Source organism: Myxocyprinus asiaticus, chromosome 3 (genome assembly GCF_019703515.2).
Source record: "Myxocyprinus asiaticus isolate MX2 ecotype Aquarium Trade chromosome 3, UBuf_Myxa_2, whole genome shotgun sequence".
NCBI classification, from domain to species: domain Eukaryota; kingdom Metazoa; phylum Chordata; class Actinopteri; order Cypriniformes; family Catostomidae; genus Myxocyprinus; species Myxocyprinus asiaticus.
The window spans coordinates 65,175,500-65,200,425 of NC_059346.1; the positions used below are offsets into that span (position 1 = coordinate 65,175,500).

General features: G+C 39.8%; 1 protein-coding gene across 2 annotated transcripts in view; it reads right to left on the reverse strand.

Moving 5' to 3' along the window:
• Window positions 1-24,926, reverse strand: part of LOC127426139 (G-protein-signaling modulator 1-like) — a 69,682-nt gene extending 44,756 nt beyond the window's left edge. For both annotated transcript variants that reach the window (XM_051672719.1, XM_051672710.1), the window contains exons 1-7: window positions 24,753-24,926; window positions 5,398-5,619; window positions 5,152-5,287; window positions 3,042-3,184; window positions 2,481-2,604; window positions 2,257-2,372; window positions 1,232-1,387 (exon numbers count right to left, since the gene is read on the reverse strand). In XM_051672719.1, the coding sequence (XP_051528679.1) occupies window positions 1,232-1,387; window positions 2,257-2,372; window positions 2,481-2,604; window positions 3,042-3,184; window positions 5,152-5,287; window positions 5,398-5,619; window positions 24,753-24,811 (956 nt within the window). In that variant the 5' untranslated portion in view covers window positions 24,812-24,926. The remainder of the gene's footprint in view (window positions 1-1,231; window positions 1,388-2,256; window positions 2,373-2,480; window positions 2,605-3,041; window positions 3,185-5,151; window positions 5,288-5,397; window positions 5,620-24,752) is intronic.

Here is a 24,926-nt window from a genome sequence, read left to right on the forward strand (position 1 = left end):
GGAAATCCTAAAAGAAATGGGAGAATAGTGTTGCTTTGCTGAGCGAGTATGCTGCTGAGACGTCACCCAAACGCCCTGTTGCGGGGGCTCTTCAGCCAGAACCAAAGTGTGTGTTGCTCGCTGTAATACTCGCATCTGAAACAGTATCTACTGGCTTCTCTTTCTCACTGACCTTAACTAGCATTCGGATGCGTATCTCTAACTCATTAACCTTCTCCATCAGCCTGACTAATTCCTTACATTTATCACATGTAAGTCCCTCATTGCTGATGGAAGATGCTATAGTAAACATATGGTATGCAATGCAGAAAGAAATAACATGAGCAGATGCCATGACTTACCGCAATTGTTTGTTGTTGTTGTTATGGCTGTTATGGTTATTCTTGAGCGGCGAGTGTTTGAGATCGATGTGGTTCCTGATCAGCAGAGGTTTGAGATTGATGCAATAATCCGTGTAAAACACAGAGGAGAAAACTAATGCATGCAGTCGAGGCGCGAGATGTAGACAAGTGGGAAAAAGAAAAAAAAAGAGAGTAAACGTGTGCACGCGGTAAAATACACGCAGTTAAAACAGTAGAAAAGCGGAAAATTGGAAAAGGTTAAAACGATGAACGTATAAGAATAAGCAATGCTAAGCAGGCTAGCAAGCTACGAACACAGACTTGTGCAGCATGCCGGCAGCAACCGGAACAGGAAGTGAGGAAAACCAACAAAATCAGATATATGAAAAGGTACATCTTGCTTGGTAAACATAAATAGTTGCCATTAAAGGAATAGTTCACCCAAAAATGTTGACATGCCAGATGTGTATGACTTTCTTTCTTCAGCAGAATACAAATTAAGATTTTTAGAAGAATATTTCAGCCCTGTGGGTCCATACAATTCAAGTGAATGGGTGCCAAAAATGTTGATGTTCCAAAAAGCACATAAAGGCAGCATTAAAGTAATCCATAAGAGTCCAGTGGTTCAATCCGTATGATAGGTGTGGGTCAGAAACAGATCAATATTTATGTGATTTTTGGAGCTTTCCATTTTTGACACCCATTCAGCTGAGAAATTCTTCTAAAATCTTAATTTGTGTTCAGCAGAAAAAAGAAAGTCATACACATCCGGGATGGGTGAGTAAATGATGAGAGAATTTCCATTTTTGGGTGAATTATCCCTTTAAATATCTTAATTGTGGCTTAAACAGTAGGTCTGGAGACTTCATGGAGATCTGGTGTGTTCAGACCTGTCATTGAGCTCTTGTGCGATGAGCAGGTGTTTGAGGTGATAGTCTATGGCATGCTCGTACTCCTGCAGCAGTGTGTGTGTGTTTCCCAGACTGTAACATGCTTGAGCTTCCATCACCTGATCTTTCAGCTGTCGAGACAGCAGCAGAGTTTTTCTGGAAACAACACAGAGAAACTACAGGTTTACATTTCCTCTAGAAAAAAAGATTGCTTGCCTGTGCTAAACTCACAGCCATGATGTTGGGTGTTCTGGGTAGTTGTTAAGGTGTTCCTAGGTGGTTGCCTGGGTGTTCTGGGACAAATTACGATTTCATTCTTAATTCAGTCAATCATGCAGCCTTGATGGATGCCATACCGATGTCTCAGAGTTGAAAATCTGCAGTTTCCAGTTTGTTTTGAAAGGTTTTCCCCTTATCATACAGTAACCCTAACGAAACTCAAGAGTTAATTGCCACTGATAATTTTCACATGCAAATGAGCTTTGCACAAATTTGTGGTCATTTGTACATTGGGTTGTTTATCATGTCGGTTTTTCCACATTAATGTGAAAATGACAATGAATACAAATGTAATAATACATTTTCTCTAGAGTGCTAACTCCTCTACATTCTGTGGATATGATTATTTCTGGATTGTGCATTTAAATTCACAGTTTTGACCAAGTGTGTGGTCGCTCTACTTTTTCTTTGCATCTGATTTAGAACAGGCGGAGCTACAGATCTAACAGCCCTTAGATAAAATTAACTGTTTTTTTATTCTTCCAGTCAAAATTTGTGCTGCAAAAAAATAAATGACAGCTGTAACTAATCAATTCTGGCAAGTGACCATGGTATAAGCAAGATAATCCATGGCTAGGTGTGCGTTAAATTATTTTAAATGCACTAAAATAAATGCACTGAAATAGAATTGCATTGTGATTTAGAAGTATGCAAATACCATTGATACAACAGGTGTGCTTATGCATATACATTCTGTGTGGTAGATATGGCACATACTCTAGATGCCATCAGGTAGTCATGGTTACCTGTAATACTCAGTAGCTGCATTGAACTGGCCTAGGAAAATGAGAGCGTTGCCTAGGTTACTGTACGCTCTCCGCTCGGCGGCCTTGTCACCAAATTCCTTGGCAATGGACAGACGCTGCGAATAACAAGCAGGATTTGTGTGTTACTTTTAAATGCAAATCCTGTTAGACTGAACTTCCTATCAACTGTGCAAGTTAAAGTCTCAATGATGTCAGTGTCGCACCTCTCTGTGGAACTTGATGGCCTCAACAAAGTTACCCAGCAGGTAATGAGTGTTGCCAAGGTTACCAAAGGCTCGTCCCTGAGCGGCTCTGTCACCCAACTCCTTCACCAGTGACAAATTCATTCTGAAAGGGAGGTACAAACGGCGCTGTTATCCACATAAAAACAATCAATCATACCAGTCTTTCAAATCAGTTTATAGAGTGTGACAGTCAGGTTCCAGAAGTAAAAATCCAGTTTCCTCCATTGAAAAACAGATTATAGCAATAATAATTTTTTCAACTGAACTCTTTCCAGGGCAGCAGATTTTTCTGTTCTCAGTGTTTTGCCAATAAACAGAGACACCTGTGAGAGTGACTAATGACTGTTTCAGGCCGTTTGTTCACATCTGACACCTCTGGTCTCATTTATGTGTCATTTAGCCTTCTGAATCTGTTAAATGTGGCTGTTAATACTTAAGTAAACAATCCATTTCTCGTGTCTGCCTAGTGAATATTAAAGCTTCAGACACTCTCAGCTTCAGTGTCTGTACTGTGATAAGATCATGACGTGTGGGACTCACTCATAGAAGGCTGTGGCTCTCTGCAAAGCATCTCTCACATCAGGATGAAGATCTCCAGGATCTTGTGAACATCCCCACAGCTGCTGTTTACCCTTCGCATGAAACACGTTCCCAATGTTATACAGAGCTCTGGCCTCCCCGACCTAGAGCAGCAGAGAGAGCAGAACATCATTAGAACCCATAAGAGCCAAACATACAAACCTGAACAATGTGTATGCTATTATTTACAAGCATAAAAAGAGTTAATTTAACAAGCCGCTCCTGAGCAGCTATTTTCTATGGGTACAAGCTGCATGAAAGTTGGGGAAATACTGTAATCTCCAAAATGGCCAGTCAAGATTACGATTAAAGAACAAATTTAAAATCAACAGTAAAATCTGTCAGCAGTGGTGTCATCAGTTGTGCTTCTTTATTTCAAATCACTCGACTTTTTCAAAACCGATATTTTCCATGCTGGTCCAGCTAATGTGTATGCGTGTAATTGAAAATACTAGAAAAGTACAAGAAAATTATTTCTATCAATTTTTTTTCTAAAATTAAGACTGTCCCACAGTTGTGGTGTAATTTCCATCACACCAAACAATTTAGTCCCAAATAAAGTTTTTTTTTTTTTAATCAAGTGGACAAAAGTGTCAGAGAAGAGAATGCTTGAGATGGAATATGAGGGAAAACAAAGAAAAATCAAGGGAAATATCACTTGTGAGCAGAATATTTGGACCAACTAAAATGTACTTAAACATTTATTAGGGGGGTGGGGGTGGCTGGACGCTGACTACCACCACTCCAGCCAGGTCTCCTAAGCAACCAAATTGGCCCGGTTGCTAGGGAGGGTAGAGTCACATGGGGTAACCTCCTCGTGGTCGCTATAATGTGGTTCGCGCTGGGTGGGGCGCGGGTGAGTTGTGCGTGGATGCCGCGGAAAATAGTGTGAAGCCTCCACACGTGCTATGTCTCCACGGTAACACGCTCAACAAGCCACGTGATAAGATGTGCAGGTTGACGGTCTCAGACGCGGAGGCAACTGAGATTCGTCCTCCGCCACCTGGATAGAGGCGAGTCACTACGCCACCACGAGGACTTAGAGTACATTGGGAATTGGGCATTCCAAATTGGGGAGAAAATTTTTTGTTGTTGTTGCACTGTACTTACTGTACATTTAAAGAACCTGCATTACATCTGTAGTTACACTGTTAACCTTACCCTTAACCCTAAACCTAACTCTAAGCCAACTCTTATCCTAAACCCTAACCGCAACCCCTAACCCTACCACTACTCCTAAACCTACCCGTACCTCAACCTCAGTAGCTAAATTGTTTGAGAATTTTGCTGAATAATATGTAGTTACACAAAAAATACATTGTATGTATTTTAATGTTAGTTCACAGTAGTTAAAGACACTAATATAAAGTTGGACAGAATAAAAATTGTGAAAATTTGATTTAATTGTGTGTGTTTAAGATACATCAAATCTTGAAAGCTAAGAAATTAGCCTTAGCAAGACTAAGGAGTCGGCCATTTTGTTTAAAAAAAAACAAAAACAAAAAACATTTGAAACAACATTTGAAACATTTTAAAAATGTCATTTCCTGCACAGAATTCTATTAAACACAATACAGAATCTGACACTGTGGTGGGAATTTTCATGACAAAAATTACATAAATCTCCTGTGAAACATTTACATTTTACATTGTTAGTAGACAAATTAAATAAACTAGTCAAACTGCGATTCTTGACCTATTTCATATTTTCAGTAGTTAAAATCCACTAATTCCTGATCCCCAATCTGTGGTGGGGTTGCATTTGATCGTCCCTGCCATTACATTTTCTTTGTAATATTTTTTAAAATAATTATGAAACATATCAAAATAAGTGAATCAGACCAAATCAAGACCAAATTTCAGATTTCATTATGCTTTCTATTAAAGAAATGCAACAGAAGCAAATCTTTATCAGAGCAAACACTTACACCCCTAGTATATTTTCTTGGTACATAAAGGCCTATTAAGTGATGGGTTAGCTGAGCAGTTATTACATGCTATTAATATGTTAATACAGTCTTAAGAGGAGATAAATGTGGTCAGCTGGATGTAATGATTGTGCTTCTGTCACCTTGTCTCCTTGTTCTTGTGAAATGTCCAGGTGTCTCTGACAGCATACGGCTGCTTCATCATAACGACCCAAAACCTTCAGAGTGTTTCCAAGATTCCCGCTGGCCTTCCCTTCACCAATCCGGTCACCGATTGTCCTGATGAGAATATATGGTACAACTCTTTAACTCCTTTCTCGTGGGATGCACAACTTTGCACTCTTGTTTGTCAGTGACTTGTTTGAGATGTTCAAAATCATTGATCTTACCGTGCAAGTGTAAGATCGTGGCGGTGGTACTCCAGGGCTTTACCGTACTCCTTCAGGTAGAAATAAGCATTTCCCAGCTGACTATAAATGGCACTAAGAGTCTTCAGATCTTCTGTTCCCACCTGAACTGCAGCTTCAAAGAATGCTGTGCCACCCTTAAAATCTCCTGCTTTACATAGACGCTCACCCTCCAAAGCCAACTCCAAACATGATGCCTCCATTCTGAGGAAACAAGAGATTCAGGAATAAATATAGCTGCAAGCAAAATCACTATAACAAGCACACCAACGATAACAATGGCAATAATATTTGATTGCCTAAAATGATCATCAGAGATGGAATAATCAAGATGGTTTAAAAACCAAAAGTAGAATTCCTTAAAGGGGTCATGAAATTGAGAATAAAATGTTCCTTGATATTTAGACATATAAGAGGTAACTGTACTAAAAAACAGACTGTAAATTTCAGAACTCAAAACGTCCTCCCTAGTCTAAAAAGTCAATTTATAGTTGCCACCCTGCTGAAACGTCTCGTTTTGAAATCTGTCTGCTTGTGACGTCATGACACATTGCTTATATGTATTTACTATACTGTCAGAATCAATACGTTAATGCATACAATTAATTAAAAAAGTTTAGCGCATTAATGTTTCTTAATCGCAATTAACACACTTATTGTTAAAACAGCATAAACACTGGTGTGAAGGGCAGAACTTTTGTAATGTGTCCGCCCGTTGACACATGCCACAAACAGACAGCCCCAGAGCCCTTCTACCAAGAAGATCCTACAAACTTAGCATAAAACAGCATAATGCGGCGGTCCTATAGACATTCTATTGGCGGTACTGTCTTAACAGGCTAGTTGACTGTTTCGCTCTCTCCTATGATAGATCTACGGAGGTTGTTTTCTCAGTAAATAAAACAATCTCTGACACTGCTTCCCTGTCAGAGATGAAATGATGGAGAAAGGAGCTCTTAGCACTATTTGATGTACAAAACAAGCCCAGATGGGACTTGTGATAGAAACTAAGTATTTCAGACTATGTAAGGCACATTTTAATTATCACAGAAGCACAACAAATCTTGACTATCACCAAAACACAGACTGAGACATGTTTGTTTGCAGGCGCTTTTCATGGTGAGTTCAAAGCTATAATCGACGCTGGCATTGACACTCTGATGCAAATCATGAATGCAGCTTCACGATTGCTGTAACAAAGCGGATAGCCACACTCTACGGGCAGATTAATATTGTGGAGGAAGACAGTTAGGGATTTAATACCCATTGCAATGAATATGCAACCTACTGTATGTTGGGACTAGTTCTTTCAATTAGTCAAACTCCCACTTAGACTTTAGGAAACGTTTAATGTTACTTGAATTGGTGATATTTTTTGTGCATTTCTACCTATATTGTGGAAGGCTTTGTTTGTAAAATATTAATAAAGCATTATATTGCTACATATTGTTTTCTTTTCTTTTGTGTTTTAAGGCTTAGGCCAAAACCAAGCGTTTCAGACAGAGGGACAAAAACATGACTGTTTTATAACATTATCATTGGACCTCAGGGAAGATAATACAATTATAAAAACAGCATTTTATGACCCCTTCTAAAGCATAAATAAAACTGCTTACATTTTTGGTGACAACACCACATTCTGGTCAAAATTTAAATGATATTGCATGATATGACACATGCAAAGGTTCATGTCGATACGTTAAAGCATTGCTGTGATATAGCCTCAGATCCTTTCTGGCGTCTTGGCATCAAATTCAATGATGCTTTGCACAAGAACAATTTGGTTTATCAAAAAGCTTTTAACAAATGTTTGCATACAAGGTCTGATGACCTTATGCAAATTTGGGGAAGATCGATGAATGCTGTAGAAAGGGTTAAAAAAGTGGGCTTATTTATGAAATTCAAAGAGAGAGAGAAAATAAGACTAACCATGGCAAACACTGGTATCATTAAATTCATGATTATAACCAAATTGCTCAAACGTTATAAGCATTTTTTCCCACTAGGTAACACTGTCACCGAACTTCTCAGGTACCAACAGGGCATGGGCCGCTGACACATATAAGGTTTCATCTCGATGCATTGGTAAAATACAGCATTTTACAACAAAATTTAAAATGGCAGACATACAATATAGAGGACCTAGGAACACTGGGTATCATTCAACTCAAGGAATGTAAAGACATCAGTCTCATGAATTTAGGCCAAAATATAGAAGAATTATGAAGCAAGGATAATTTTCTATTTTTTTATATTTAAGGACCAATAGATGGCGCTGTGCGGAAATTCCTCAGGTACACTCAGGGTAGGGCGGTGATGAAATATATCAAGTTTAGGTTTAATAGTCCAAAGACACAGCCTCACTTGCTGTTTGGCGCCCATAACAAAATTTGTTGATGCGGTTTTCAAGAACGATTTGGTCTATCAAAAAGTTTTTAATTTTCTTTTTCTTTTATCTGTGTGGTCTAATGATGATCTGAGCCAAATTCAGTGTAGATCTGATAAACGCTCTAGGAGGAGTTAGAAAAGGTAGGTTATCCAGAAAATTGGTCAAATTAAACTTCAGACCCTCCCCATAACTGTGCCAAATTTCACAACTTCATACCATATGGTTCTATAGGTTGTCATAAACTCCCAGACAGAAAGAGGCAAAATAATAGCAGCAAGAACACTAAAGAGTTTTTCGTACTGCTGTGAATTTATTCTGTGTACATGAATTCATTCTGAGGGCTGAAAGATAAATTGGGGACAACAGGTAATCAGGATTGTTTGAAAGGTTTTACAGTAATAGGATGGGCCTATTGCAATTTTATGACCATTATTATCGACAGCTGGTGTAGAATATCGCGGGAAAGAAAATAAAACAGATGTGATTTATGCTGCTCATAGAAAAGACTGTAATCTGAGGATTTTGAACAATTAAGTATCATTAAAGCATGAACTCAAACTAACGGTGATAGATTTGAAGTCTTTAATTTATATCACTTTCATTTATATTACACAACTGACCTCAATGAAGCAGAACACAACACAAGAGAAATGCCAGTATAATTTCAACAGATCTGCAACTAAACAAGTATAAAATAAGGATGTTTTATTCACTCTGTGTGGAATACTGACATAACTCTGAACTTGCCATAAAAGAACATCTGTCAGCAACACTCCAAGGCCTGAAGTTCATGCAGAACAGTTATTCAGCCCAAAAATGTGGCAATGAGCACGCATTTGTTTGCCAAGATTTTGTTTTCTTAACTCATTATGCTTAAACATTAAACATATTTCCATTTCACTCTCAGAGCCTCAGCATTTTAATGGTCAGAAAGCAATTATATCTAGTCATGCTTTGACAATCAGCTCTATAGAACGGCTTCTTTTCCATGAATGTCTCCAGCAGTCGTGCTTTGGTTTGGCTGCTGAGGAGCGAGAGAGATTTATTCAGTGCTGCGGTTTGGAAAGAATTCTGGCACGAGCAGCAGACAGACTCACATACACCTCTCGTTTGTTTTATATTCACTGAAGTTTCTTTTCTTCTCTAGATGAGATGAAAATAATGTATTGTTCTCTGCTTTGAACCGAAAAAACACAATTGGACGTTTACATTTTCTGCAAAAAAAATATTTGTGTTTGTGAGTTGTGTTTGCCTGTGTAAAACTTACTGCCACAATTCTATAAGTGGTTACCAAGGCATTACAAGGAAGTTGCTAGTGTAATCTGAGTATTATTTAGCATGTTGCTATTTGTTTGCTACAGTTTTCTGGGTGGCTGTTATGGTGTTCTGGGTGGTTGCTATAGTGCTCTGATTATTTTGATGGTGTTCTGGGTGGTTGCTATGGTGGTCTAGGTGGCTGTTATGGTGTTCTGGATGGTTGCTAAGGTGTTCTGGTGGTTGCAAGGGTGTTCTGGTTTGTTGTTGTTATGGTGTTCTGAGTGGTTGCTAGGGTGTTCTAGGTGGGTGCTAGTGTGTTCGGGGTAGTTGCTAGGGTTTTACGGGTGGTGGTTATGGTGTTTTGGGTGGTTGCTAGGGTGTCCTGGGTGGCTGCTAGGATGTTCTGGGTGGTTGCTATGATGTTCAGGGTGTGTGCTATGGTGTTCTAGGTGGTTGCTATAGTGATCTGGGTGGTTACACTGATGTTCAGGGTGGGTGTCATGGTGTTCTGGATAGTAGATAGGATGTTCTGTGTGGTTGCTAAGGTGTTTTGGGTGGTTGCTAGGGTGTCCTGGGTAGGTGTTATTGTGTTCTGGGTAGTTGCTAGGGTTTTCTGGGTGGTTGTTATGGTGTTTTGGGTGGTTGCTAGGGTGTTCTGGGTGGGTGTCATGCTGTTCTGGATTGTAGATGGGATGTTCTGCGTCATTGCTGTAGTGTGCTGGGTAGTTGTAATGGTATTCTGGGTGGATTCTGGGGTGTTCTGGGTTGTTGTTGTTATGGTGTTTTGGGTGATTGCTGTGGTGTTCTGAGTGGTTGCTATGGTGTTCTGTGTGGTTCCTATGGTGTTCTAGGTGTTTTCTGGAGTGTTCTGGGTGGTTGCTAGGGTATTCTGGGTTGTTGTTGTTATGGTGTTCTGAGTGATTGCTAGGGTGTCCTGGTTGGGTGCTATTGTGTTCTGGGTAGTTGCTAGGGTTTTCTGGGTGGTTGTTATGGTGTTTTGGGTGGTTGCTAGGGTGTTCTGGGTGGGTGTCATGCTGTTCTGGATTGTAGATGGGATGTTCTGCGTCATTGCTGTAGTGTGCTGGGTAGTTGTAATGGTATTCTGGGTGGATTCTGGGGTGTTCTGGGTTGTTGTTATGGTGTTTTGGGTGGTTGCTGTGGTGTTCTGAGTGGTTGCTATGGTGTTCTGTGTGGTTCCTATGGTGTTCTAGGTGTTTTCTGGAGTATTCTGGGTGGTTGCTAGGGTATTCTGGGTTGTTGTTGTTATGGTGTTCTGAGTGGTTGCTAGGGTGTCCTGGTTGGGTGCCATTGAGTTCTGGGTAGTTGCTAGGGTTTCTGTTTGGTTGTTATGGTGTTTTGGGTGGTTGCTATGGTGTTCTATATGGATGTTATGGTGCTCTGAGTGATTTCTATGGTTTTAAGTGGTTGCTATGGTGTTCTAGATGTTTGCAAAGGTGTTCTGTCTGGTTGCTAGGGTGTTCTGTGTTGTTTGTTTTTTTTGTTGTTGTTTTTTTCTCCCCTTTTCTCCCCAATTTGGAATGCCCAGTTCCAATTGCGCTCTCTAAGTCCTTTTGGTGGCGTAGTGACTCGCCTCAATCTGGGCGGCAGAGAACAAATCTCAGTTGCCTCCACGTCCGAGACCGTCAATCTGTGCATCCTATCACGTGGCTTGTTGAGCGCGTTACCGCTGAGACGTAGCACGTGTGGAGGCCCACACTATTCTCCGCGGCATCCACGCACAACTCACCACACGCCCCACCAAGAGTGAGAACCACACATTATAATGACCACAAGGAGGTTACCCCATGTGACTCTACCCTCCCTAGCAACCGGGCCAATTTGGTTGTTCAGGAGACCTGGCTGGAGTCACTCAGCACGCCCTGGATTCGAACTCGTGACTCCAGGGGTGGTAGTCAGCGTCAGTACTTGCTGAGCTACCCAGGCCCCCCTGGGTTGTTATTGCTATGGTGATCTGGGTGCTTTCTTTGATGTTCAGGGTGGGTGCCATAGTGTTCTGGATGATAGATAGGATGTTTGGCATGGTAGCTATGGTGTTCTGGGTGGTTGTTGTTGTGGTGTTCTCGGTGGTTGTTATGGTGTTTTGGGTGGTTTCTAGGGTGTCCTGGGTGGCTACTAAGGTGTTCTGGGTGTGTGCTATGGTGATCTGGTTGTTTGCTTTGATGTTCAGGGTGGGTGTCATGGAGTTCTGGATGGTAGATAGGATGTTCTGTGTGGTTGCTAGGGTGTTCTTGGTGTTTGCTATGGTGTTCTGTGTGGTTGTTAATGTGTTCTGGGTTGTTGCTATTGTGTTCTGGGTGGTTGCTTCGGTGTTCTGAGTGGTTGATATGGTGTTTTGTGTGATACCTATAGTGTTCTAGATGTTTGCTAGTGTATTCTGTTTGGTTGCTAGGGTGTTCTGGGTTGTTGTTGTTATGGTGTTCTGGGTGGTTGATAGGGTGTTCTAGGTGGTTGCTAGGATGTTCTGGGTGGGTGCTATTGTTTTCTGGGTAGGGATGGCACCGATCCAATACCTGGATCAGTATCGGGTCCGATACTGACGTTTTTACCCGGATCGAGTATCGGTCCAACGAGCCCGATCCAAATCTGATAACGCGTGTTGGTCATTGGTGTTACTGTCAAGCTCAGTTAATAACATAAATAACCTTCAAATCACCATTAAAGTAGTCCATATAACTCATACATTTTATTCAGGCTCTTACAGTCATCCAAAAGCTTTGTGAATTGCAAAAGGCTGTGTTTAATAATAAATATACAATCAGCATGCACAGCTAAGAAGTCTCTGGCACCACGCTTTACTGAACGAGCGCCGTTCTTCCGACACACACACATAAACATGCGCAGAGGCTCGTGATGCGCTGCTCAGCGCAATATGTGGTCGCTCCACACTAACTCCATCTCAGATGTAGATGATCAATAATTCGGTCCGCCTATAACATGCATTGAGAACGGCACCGGACAAGCATTTTATCAGATGTTCAATGAGAAGCGTATTACACTACTGTGAATTAGCCTGCAAACAAACACAGGCTTCCTGGATAACTCAGCGCCGGACTTTAGGATAGGATGTTCTACATTTTTGCTATGGAGTTCTGGGTGGTTGCTATGGTGTTCTGAGTGGTTGCTGTGGTGTTCTGTGTGGTTGCTATGGTGTTCTGTGTGGTTGTTAGGGTGTTCTGGGTTGTTGCTGTGGTGTTCTGTGTGGTTGATAGGGTGTTCTGAGTGGGTGCTAGGGTGTCCTGGGTGGTTGCAAGGGTGTTCTGGGTGGTTCCTATGATGTTCAGGTTGGCTGCTATGGTGTTCCAGGTGGTTGCTCTGGTGATCTGTGTGGTTGCCATGATATTCTGGGTGGTTGCTATGGTGTTCTCTGTTGTCGTTAAGGTGTTCTGCGTGGTTGCTAGGGTGTTCTGAGTGGTTCCTGTGGTGTTCTCTGTGGTTTCTAGGGTGTTCTGGTTGGTCGCTAGGTTGTTCTGGGTGGTTGCTATGGTTTAATAGGTGGTTTCTTACTGGCTCAAGTCAAAAGAGCCCTCCCTAAAGTCTCTATGATATATGTCTAGAGTCCCTTATTTATTTATTTTTGACCGCAGTGTAAATAACTAGAAGGTTATAATACCAGAGTTAATGATCTGGGCTTATAAACTATCACACAACCACAGGATGTACAGCAGAATTATATGCCAATGTCGGATAATTTTCTAACGTCAGTATTTATAGTAAAAGAGTAAGTAAATCATTCATTTGTTGCTGTGTGTTGTGATGAAGAGAGGATAATAAAATCTGCTTCTTTCTTTACTGAGATTGTGATGATGCAGTCTTTCTTGTCTCCATGTAAACCTCCGTTCATATGAAATTGCATAACCTCCGATGATGCCTTTATTTATTTATTTCCAAAGGCGATGTTTCATAAGCCATGCTGAATGCGAGATCTGCGTGTATGTTTACTATGCACCGCTAAGTAATTGAGAATGCTCTCTGACAAGAACGGAGACAATAATGTGTTTATTATTTTGTCAAGATGAAACAAGATGCAGTTTTGGTGCAAAGAAAGTTGAAGCAACATTTTCCCGGCATCTTTCTTCTCTCTGCTGGTTGTGTAAAGTTTGTGGAGGCCTGTCAGATGGCACCCAGGACTGTCCTTTTCAGCGCCTGATTTAATTCATTCTGCCAGTGCACAGTGTGTGATTAAACGATGGCAAAAGGCGATAAACGGTAAAACTATATGCACTCAAAACCAATGAGTATATGAAAATTGTAATTAATGATAATAATATGTATAAAGCAGCATAATGTAGTATTTTTGTATAGCTAAAATAGCTGGAAGTGGCTTATACCGGAAGTGGTACACATTCAGTGTTGCTAATGGCAGCGCCCTGCTGAAAAATAAGGTGGATAGCAGCGCTATTCAACACGCGGCCCTTGAGCGATCTTATGTGGCCTGCGTTATGATATCATTATCAGAAATATATTTATCAGCAGCCTATCAAATCTGTATGAATAGTGAGTTGTCCATTTTCATGAGGATTTTCGCTAATCACGTTACAGGGGGAATTCAACTGCAAGAGGATGTTACAAAAAATAAAAATAATATCTGAGCATGGAGATGTTATGAAAGCAGTGGTCGGTCTGCGCACACGTTCATACACAGTACATGTAAATCAAACATGCACGCTCGCAATCTCACTTGAGTTACTCAACACGGCGCAAATCTGTCCAATCTCTTGAATGGCTCATCAGAGATACTCGTCATGACAACAGTATTTACAGGAAAAAATAACAGTGTTTCCTGCAATGAGACGCCTTCACGCAAGTGATCTACTTTGGCACAATGCTAAGCGGGGTGATCAAATCGTTAGGACTTGTCACTGAAAGACTTTTGGTGCTAATTTTGGATATATCACTCTTGATTTTTGGAAGAATGTCTCAGCTTTGTAGGTCCATAAAATGCAAGTGAATGGTGGCCAGAACTTTGAAGCTCCAAAAAGCACATAAAAGTAGCATAAAAGTGGTTAAATCTCTGTTTTCAGAAGTTATATGATAGGTGTGGGTGAGGAACAGATCAATATTTAAGTCCTTTTTTACTATAAATCTCCACTTTCACACCTGTAAGTCACATGTGGCACCTGTTTAGTTTCACTTTCACATCTTAAAGTGAAAGTGGAGATTTATAGTAAAAAGCCTAGGACTTAAACATTGATCTGTCTCATCCACAGAGCTGAGATATTTTTTTCTAAATAATAATTTGTCTTCAGCAGAAGAAAGAAAGTCATGCACATCTGGAGTGGCATGAAGTTGAGTAAATGATGACAGAATTTTCATTTTTAGGTGAACTATCCCGTTAACTAACATTCCAACATTCTTCCTATAAAAATGTTAACTTCTTTATATATATAGTATATAATCATAAAAATTAAGGGTGCAGCCCCAAGGGTGCAGGGATCTAGCTTTGCGGCCCCTGACCTTTCCAAAGTTGAGTAGCCCTGGTCAATAGAATTTTTTCCACCAATTTGACTGTACGTCAGGTGAAAATTGTCCATTTAATGGCCTTGAGTTATCATTCGTGTCTGTAGCACAAACAGTGTTAAAGGTTTGTTCAAATCACTTTGAGTAATTGTAATGCTTGACTTAACAAACACCAACTATTTAGAAAATGCGGCTCAACACTGTTGTTACCAGAGGTGGGACCAAGTCATTGTTTTGCAAGTCACAAGTAAGTCTCAAGTCTTTGCATTCAAGTCCCAAGTCAAGACAGGCAGGTCCAAGTCAAGTCCCAAGTCCTCAACTTTAAGTGTCAAGTTTTAAACAAGTCATTAGTACCCTTTGCCCGAATTAGTGTCCGAGTATTAATTACTATAGTAATTACACCCTCCACACCATCAGCACATTTTAGCACAATATGTGGACTTTTCAGACGACCCCTTACCCACCGTAGGCACAATTTCCTACTTAATGTTAAATTAACGATCTGGAACTATTTCGCCATGACACCATCTGACCAGTTTAAATACGGGACAAATTGTGTCCCATATTGGTTGATACGGGATGCATCACTTCATCTTTAAATATGGGATGATCCATGTGTCATCCATGAGTGTGCAGCCTTCAAACTTGGTCCTGCTCTCATGGAAGTTGATTGGTTGGTTATCTGATTGGTTGAATGTGGAGCATGGAAATGCAGATTTAAAAATCAAACTAATTGTTTATTGGGGATATGAATAATTGATTTGCTGCACATTTTTAAATGTACAACTCTGATCTTTGGTTATAGAAGGTATAAAGTCTTTCCAAGTCAGAGGGCTCGAGTCTAAGTCAAGTCGCAAGTCATTGTTGTCGAGTCGCAAGTCTTCTTTGATTATGTCAGACTCGAGTCCAAGTCAAGTCCAAGTCATGCGACTCGAGTCCACAAGCCTGGTCATTACACACTTACTATTATATACATGAACACATATTGCTAATATTTCTAGTTTGTGTTGGTTCCCTGTAGATTAATCATTTTATTATTTGGTCTGGATATAATTATAAAATCAGCCATATGTTTAGCATCCACCTGTACCTACATTTTGGTTTGGTGCCAGTCTTTTCAACATGTATCCTAAGCTCCATGTTCAGGGGCCCCAGCTTTGCCTGTGGTCGGGGGCCCTGATGAATCAGACGACACACTGCTATCTGAGCTCCACTCAAAGGAAATGCTTCAGTTGACATGACTCACAATCACAGTCCTCACAACAACACAATTCTACAAATCCTGTGATGGAGATGGTTTGTAGATGCCACTTCAAACAGGACTCTTCACAATCATATTCCATCAGTTTCAGTATTTTGCTGTGATGAGAAAATTGTCTTTCAAGTGAAAGTCCAATTTAACAACCAAATTGAAGATTTAAGAGTATTCCGGAACATTGGTCCTTCCCAACATCAGTTTAAAAATCCACATGGGCAAAAATGAGACTTAGAAGACTTCAGTTAGACCCATGAAGCAACATGTGCACTGGACTCTCCAATACAAGAAATTTCCCTCTAAGTTCCAGTTTCAGGCACAGAAAAACTGCTTGTTGACGCCTCCTGAGCTCCATATAATGCAGTCTAAATGAAAGAGACGAGTCCTTGATGATGACAGTGAGACTGCTGTACAAATGCCCCTGCAAAAGGAGGAATCTGCTCTAATTCTCCAGAAGAACACAGATAATCCTTGTCCTACTGACCTGAAGAGCTCAAACACAGGACGCGGACATGATGATAACACATATTGAAATGCACAGAGCTTCAGACTTTGAGGACATGCATTGAAAACATCACTGTAGTTTTGACTTGCATAATTACATGCACAAAAACAAATCACACCAAATGAGACTATCCTGCCTGTTCTGAGATGAGTGCTTTGTTCTCAAGTGGCTATGAATGTCTATGAAGCATTTTATCCTCATTTAAACTAGTGGCGTTGCCCCAGGTTTGCTAGGGGGTGCACATGCTACCCAAAATGTCAGCTTGCATACTCAATTGAAAATTGTTTTTTTGTTTTTTGTTTTTAATGCAAGACTGAAACAAGCACGCACTCCTTGATTTAAAAAATAAGCATTATCTGCCGATATATGTGACAGATGTAATTTATATTTATCTTTATTCGAGTAGTTTCTGTCAGTCTTTACAGTGAATTGGGTGTTTGGCACACTAAGAGAGCCTAAGAAGTTCATGCAGTGCAGGAAGGGCATGTCACTGAATGCGCTGGACGTGTTGACATGCACTCAAAGAAAGGCCATCATTTGACTGACATGCACACGTTTGATCTCCACAGCAGAACCGTGTGTGACTCCTGTCTAGTGTCACTTCACAGCAGGTCACAACCTCAGTCTTTCAATTAAGTAAAAGGCAGAGACCCTGCATGAATATTTATCGCCTCATACTGGCAGTATCACACACCAACAACATCAAACCAGCACCTTAACCAAAACACTTCATCACACTTATGAAGTCAAGTGTGTAGGTCTTCAGAGATAATTGGGTGTTTAGAAATTTAGGGGCAATTTGATATTGTATATCAATTTTAGAATTGTAAATTTATCAAAAAAAATGTTTGTTGGTTGCTTTTCATTGATTAATCAGACACAGACATGGCTGCTCTTCCTAATGGGGTTATAAATTATTATCTGGGTAATCCAGAATTACAGCAAATGAGATCTGGAGCAACAGGGATTAAAGACGAGTATTTTCTAATCAGCTGAGAGTTCTGAAATGATCGCACTCGCCTCCTGAATGAAAAACGGTTATGCACAGACAAAGTCACTAACCAACAGCTCACGATATATAACGTAATTTGAAACATGTGGTGTTTACTATCAAACAACCTACCACATACTTTTATATAAAGTAGTGGTGTGTGTATAGTGTGCACAATTGGCAAATTCCCTAGATGACCTTCTACATTTGAGTCAGTGATGTGATGCTCATTTATTTATTTATTTATTGTCCAGATCTATTAAGCACAGGCATCATTTATGGGTCAGGGGTGGGATGGGTGGGACATGTCCCCACCAATTTTTTGTAGCTTTTTAGTAGCACAAGTTTTAGCAACTGTGATTCTATAACATCATCTTCTTCACTCACTCTTTGATTGGACGACGAAAATCACCAAAAATGTAATTAAAAAGCAATATGCAATAAGTATTACCCAAATATTTAATCCCGAGCTCAGCCTGTGTGTAAACTGACAATCAGCAAACAACAAAATTATGATGTGATCCAAGTGCAAGATAAATAGGCTGAAAGGCAGATAATGCCACTGTATTATTCAACTGTGTAACAACTTTTACTGTAGGTCAGCTGTAATAAGTTAAATATGTGTAAATTCAAAGCCAAGGACGCTAGTGTACGGGCCAAATAAAACGCCTCACTAAAGCCACGGTTGAAAAACAAGCTCGCAGAAAAACAAAACACAGACTTAAGGAAACAAAAGAGCTTCACCCTGACTTAGAAGTCTAGTCTCCACTAAGAAGCCACAAGTCAATGTATCTCCAATTAGGAAAAGAATGAGTAGAAGCTTCATTGTCTCTAATATAGTGCTGGACACTTTTCAAAACCAGAGTACAAAATAAGGCCTGAAACTGTTACCGTAGACTTTGTCAGTTCAAACCAGTCTGGCCATTCTCTGTTGACCTCTTTCATCAAAAAGGCGTTTCTGTCCACAGAACTGCCACTCACTGGATGTTTTTTGTTTTTGGCACCATTCTGAGTAAATTCTAGAGACTGTTGTTTGTGAAAATCCCAGGAGATCAGCAGTTACAGAAATACTCAAACCAGCCCATATGGCACCAACATTTGAAGTACTGTCTGGCAAACTGAAGACGCTTGAGTTTGTTGTTGGATGAGAGCAGAGGCTTTTTTTCTTGAAACCCTCCCATACAACTTGTGGTGATGTAGGTGATGTCTGATTTTTTTTTTTTTTTTTTTTTTTACTTCTGACCCCAAGACCCAACTAATTTCTGTAGTTCTCCAGTTGTGATCCTTGGAGAATTTTTGGCCACTCGAACCATCCTCCTCACCTTGTGTGGAGACAGTATAGACACATGTTCTCTTCAAGGTCGATTCTTAACATCTCCAGTTGATTGGAACTTCTTAATTATTGCCCTGATGGTGGAAATGGGTATTTTCAATGCTTTAGCTATTTTCTTATAGCCACTTTCCATTTTGTGAAGCTCAACATCCTTTTGCAGCACATCAGAACTGTACTCTTTAATCTAACCCACTGTGGTTGATGATTAAGGGAATTTGGCCTGTGTGTTATCTCATATTTTACCCCTGTGAAACAGGAAGTCATGGCTGAACAATTTCATGTTCCTAGTCACCCATGTGCACTAAAAAAATGTGAAATATGAAAGGGAATATACTTCAGATATATTTTACTCATAAGAATTTCTAGGAGTGCCAATAATTGTGGCCAACATGTTTTGGAGAAAAATATTTATTTAATAATGAGATATTTCCCCTCTTTCAATTGTTTTACTTCAATTAAAGGTTAGTTCCCTATCTGTCACTCACTCGACGTTGTGTCAATGTAGTGACACTAGTGGTCACTCTTGGGAGCCCCAAACACCTCTGATCTTTGAAAAAAGGCCAATGGGAATTGGTGAGTGGAAATTGCATGCCACTCCCCCAGACATATGGGTATAAAAGGGGCTGGTATGCAACTACTCATTCAGATTTTCTCATCGGAGCCGAGCGGTTTTATTCACTGAGCTGAATTCTCTGTGATTTTCATTCACCTCCTCTGCTGGATTCTTACGGCGCTGAGAGGCACTAGGAGGTTGAACCCCCCCAGACAGCACCTCATTCCCTCAAGGGATCTCTCTGTAGTCCTTTGAGGACTACGGGGAGCTCCCTTCGAGCCGTTGGAGTCAGCCAAGCTAAAGGCACTCTCTCTGAAGACTGCCCTCCTGACTGCGCTCACTTCCATCAAGAGGGTAGGGGACCTGCAGGCGTTCTCTGTCAGCGAAACGTGCCTGAATTTCGATCCGAGCTATTCTCACGTGATCCTTCACACAAACACACACACACACACACACACACACACACACACACACACACATACACACACACTCACACGTTGGTGTGCCTATCCTAATGAGGACTCTCCATTGACATAATGATTTTTATACTGTACGAACTATAGATTATATCCCCTAACCCTACCCCTAAACCTAACCCTCACAGAAAACTTAATGCATTTTTACATTTTCAATAAAACATAATTTAGTATGTTTTTTTAAGTGATTTGAATTATGGGGACACTAGAAATGTCCTCATAAACCACATTTATAGCATAATACCCTTGTAATTACCAGTTTGTAACCTAAACAAATTTCCTCATAAATCACCCAAACCCGCCCACACACACATACACACACACACACACACAACACGTGTGCACTACAATGCACTAACCCTTTTGTGCATTATCTTTCCATATACACTCTTTGAGGAATATTTCAAGATCTACTTATCATATTATGTTGTGTTTGGGCTTGTTTGAATCGATATAATCTGCTGTAAGTTACGATATGTAAAGTAATAAGGAAAAATTTGACAAAAAGACACTCTTGTTTATTATTTTTGTCAGTGGGAATTTCACACACTAATACTCACTGCAGATTGGCCTCTGAGTGAAACAAATTTTCTCATTGCATTTTACTAATTGAGACATTTCCAACACATGGTTATCTCATCTTTTATATGATTTTACCAACTCTGAATATGACTGTTGTGATAACAAATGTGCAAGTTATGAGAACAAAACAGTTTCTAAGTTTTAAAATGACACCTATTTTTTTAGATCATAGAAGTGGTTATTCATTTATTACATAATAATTATGAGTTTATTTTTTTCTGCAGAGAGTGCCCCCCACTAACCAGGTATGAGCTCAGTTCAATATATCCTTTTATCATTAATAAAAAAATAAATATATTATTTTAAAATATGTTCAAAAAAGAAGTACTAAACCTGTCATAATTACTAAAAATGAAGTTGATAAAAAGATCTAATCCAATATCTTGTGATAATATAAGCAATATGAAAGAACAATCTTAGTGGGTCGGTCATTTTTGACTGGTAACACAAAAGGTATAAGCACAAATGAACACAACGCAAGGGCTAAATAAAATCAATTTTACCGCCTTTCATCCGTGGTAATAGCGCAATCTATATTGGGCAAGGCAGTTTTTGTGAATGAAGTGCAATCTATAATAAGTCTAATTTACATAGAAAGGAGGCGTGGTTGCACGGAAAGGAATGACAATGATTTATTTTAAATAATCAAGACGCAGAGGAATTTCAGTGCTGATTGCACCTGGTCCAACTAGATTGTGAGTTGTTAGAGAATAAGATGCAGATTTTTGCTCTGAAATACCACGTGCAAGTGGCGCAACTGTTTAGTGAATCTGACCCTAAATGTTATGTTCTTTAGTTACTAACATTATTTAGTAATTACAAATATTTTTACTACATTTAATTGAATATCAATTCAACAGATTATGTCAAAATTACATTCTTGTTTGAGTATAATTGTTGGAAACATTCGAGAAGGTCAAGACCTCTGAGGTGGGACAGGTCATAATCACAAATCATTATAGAGTGGGAATACAGGAATTTGATGCGTTTAAAACTACCTACCTTGTGTACAAGGTTAATTTTATGTTGTTTAATAGAGTATACCTAAGTAAACCCTATTCATGAAAAGTGCATTTGTCAAGTGGAAGGACTGTAGAGTTGATGTATACAGAAAAGTAGTTAAGTGTCTAGCCAAGAAGGCCTATTAAAAAAAATGTATTAATTGTAAGTAGTGTAAGTAGACATAAATTATTGATCAAGTTTCAGTGTGTGATTTTTAATAATGCAATAATAAGAAATAATAACAGCTTTCAGGAGATTGACTGTTAGAAATTAAACGAACTGTTGTACATAAATCACTCTAACCATAAACAGTAATGCATTTCTTCCATGAGAAGGACAGAAAAACAATCCCTCAGATGGAGTGAGAAAGTCAGAAAGAGGCATTATTCGTTCTGTCTGACTTGTGAACTGTACAATGAAATGATTTCAGTGCCGTCAGTTCAGCTCTGTGGTTTCGTTGCCTTGAAAAATGTTGCTTTGTTGTGAAGTTGACAAGACAAACCTCAAACTCATGCAGAGGATTCTTTCTTATCATTAGTGAATGCTGATTTCATACTGTACTGGCACAGTTTGAATATAGCTAAAAAGATACCAAAAAATCTGTTCATGGGGTTGAATGTCAATGCAAAAATGACTAATAACTGAAAATGTCTATGGAGTGGTGAATGGCTTTACTCTCTCATTATTAATTCTAGATCATAGATGTCTACACGTCAACAGACTCCATTCAGGCCTATGACTCACTGCTGAGATATCACACTCACAACACTGGGGACAAATCTCTATACACCCATCTGCAGTCACGATGAGCTGTGACGTACTGAATCAGAATCAAACATTTTAGCCTCCGAGTAAATAATCACTAATTATATGACCTGAGAAATCCTCTGTGTGATTCTGTGACCGTAGGGTTGTTGTGACAATAAGAACAGACAGTTAAGTTCAAAGTATACTTAGGTCAGATGCTAATGCTGAGCTTCCATGTACAGGATGTGTGATGCAAATCTTGTCATCAGCAGAGTGCGTGAGCACTAAACACGCACAGACTTATTTTTTTAAACGGAGTATTCGGAAATCAGACAGAAACATAGAGAAGGCTACAGGCAGCCACAGTCACATCGTGTCCTAAACTGATGGCAAACGACTTGCGATAAAAGGTCCAAAAACTTTCAAAAAAACAATGATTGAATTTTCATTTTTGGGTGAACTATCCCTTTAAGTAATAAATCAACTTTATACTGATTTAATAACCAACATTAAGGTAAAACTGAAGGGAACACACTTATTGTTCGTGGCTCTTTACCTGTGATAATCCATAGATACTGAACATTATCACAAAGTAATGCTTAAATAAACAAATAAAAAAATTAACTGTATGGATAGTTTCATTTTAATTACAGGTCTGCTCCTCAGTCAAAATCCGGCAGCATCAAATCTGTATAATTTTCATCATGTCTAATTATTCAGTGAAGAGGGTGCTTTCACACTTGGTTCGATTGATTGGACCGAACCCAAGTTTGTTTCCTCCCGCTGCCCGTGCTGGTCTCTGTTCACATCATATTATTTTCGGTCCGAACCATGGTCTGATTACATCATCAACGTGAGTACAAGTGGCAGCTGTTTACCACTGTAACTAGGTAACAACTCGAGAAGACGTCACTGTGTTAAGTGAAGTATTAAAGTTTGTCTCTTTGGATTTACCATGAAAACTTGCCATGTACAGAACAACGCTTGTGTTTGTCACCCGCAGATGCATTGAATGTGCAATTATGTGATGAATATTAGCATTTGTCTGCCGCAAGCCCATGGATGCGTTGCAAGAGATGTGAAGAATGTGAGCTGCTCTCTGAAGGCGGTGTATCTGGACACAAGCAGGTATTGCTATCACGTGCCTGCAAAGACACAAATTATACATCATCACAAATGGTTCACTTCCGCGATTTGGTACGATTGCGTTCATATCAGCAGGAAACCGCACTGGAGTGTACATGAACCGTACCCCAGACCACTGTTTCAAGTGGACTCGGGTGCGGTTCCCAGGTGCGCACCCGAGTTCGGAAAACAGCGTTCACATTATCCAAACGAACCGAACTTTGACATCATTCGACCCCGGGTGCGCACCAAAAGTGCTAGTGTGAAAGCACCCTTAGAAACAAAGAAGAAATTCAATTTTTGACTCTAATACTTTACTCCTGAACAACCGAAAGGGATTTGCTTCCTGTTTTTTGTTACGTTCTGCAAAAAATAAAAAAATAATAATTGTTCGTTCTCCATTTTAGTTTCTTGAACTGTTTATAGTCTCTGGTTGGTAACACCTTAATAAATGCTTCAAAGGTGTCCCATTTTGCAATACAGAGCATTTTCTTAGGTTACTAATGTTGAATAAGTGTTATTACACATTGATAAAATGTGAGATTAACTGGCTCACTATTATTGCATTAAAATATATTTTTACTATTATAACCACATATTAATGGTTTATAAACCATTTCACACACCATTGCACTTGTGTATATGGCTGTGTGACAATAAAGTGATTTGATTTGATTTGATCTGATTTTTTATAATGCACTTGTAAATGACTTATTAGTCATTACTGAATCCATTTATAATAGCTTAACAAAGAGAACATTAATGTAAAGTGTTACTGAACAGTCTTCATCAGCCACAGTGAGTTTCTACCTTTGATATCATTAGTATTCCTCACTATATACAGTTGCAGCTTGATGTCAGTGTTTACTGCGATGACACAATGCCCTCTGCTGTCGCCACAAGATGCAGCATTCGACAATTACTGCATTATTGTTAATCATAACAAAATGGCAGGCGTCAGAAAGTTTGTTAAATAGTGACCGATCCACGCGCAGGTAAATGCTTCACTTTGTGATCTCATGTCTGTTCATCAAGTTCATCAAATCTTCCATCACCATGCATAATTTAAACACTTTATTCAGTCAATAGTACTAGAACCGTTCTAGATCAACAGTTCAAGAATGTTGTCTGCCTCAGTTCACTTAACATGTTTTCATGACCTTAGACCTTCAGAGACCTCCAAGAGTTATACAGGTCAGTTAAACATAAAAAAAGTGAGTAAACAATCTGCCAGAGCAGCATGACATGTCTGACACGTAGGCAAAGACAAGGGCAGCAAACTGCACATGCAAATGTCTCTCAGAATGAAAAACACAGACTGTGTTAGCTAAATATTGTTGTCACAATTTTGTTATTTTTTTGTCATTTTTGATGCTGTGCCCACATGTGTGCCATCTGAATCTGAGCCATCTCTCTCCTCACAGACCCAAAGCTTCAATCTGACTGTGTCAGTGTTCAGAGGATAATCATGACCACGTCTTAAACCTCAACGTAAGCCATCTGCTGTCTTCACCAGCCCGTCCTCAGGCAGACAGTTAGCCGGCAGACCCTGCTGATTTACCCTCTCCTCCCCCCATCCAAACAAGGTCTTTCTTGCCTTCTTAAGCAGATCAGACCCCCCTCCCCCTTGCGGTCAGTTCATACCTTGATTGGAGCCGTTTGCTGGCCAGATCAGAGTCTATGCTGCTTGCTGATTGAGCCATGAAGGAGCCGTACAGAAACCTCCAGAGCTGCTCAACGCTTCCCTCTTCCTCTGGGGCTTGGAGCACACGTACTTCAGCCCTCTCTCTCTCTCCTTCTCTGTGTGTGTGTGTACAC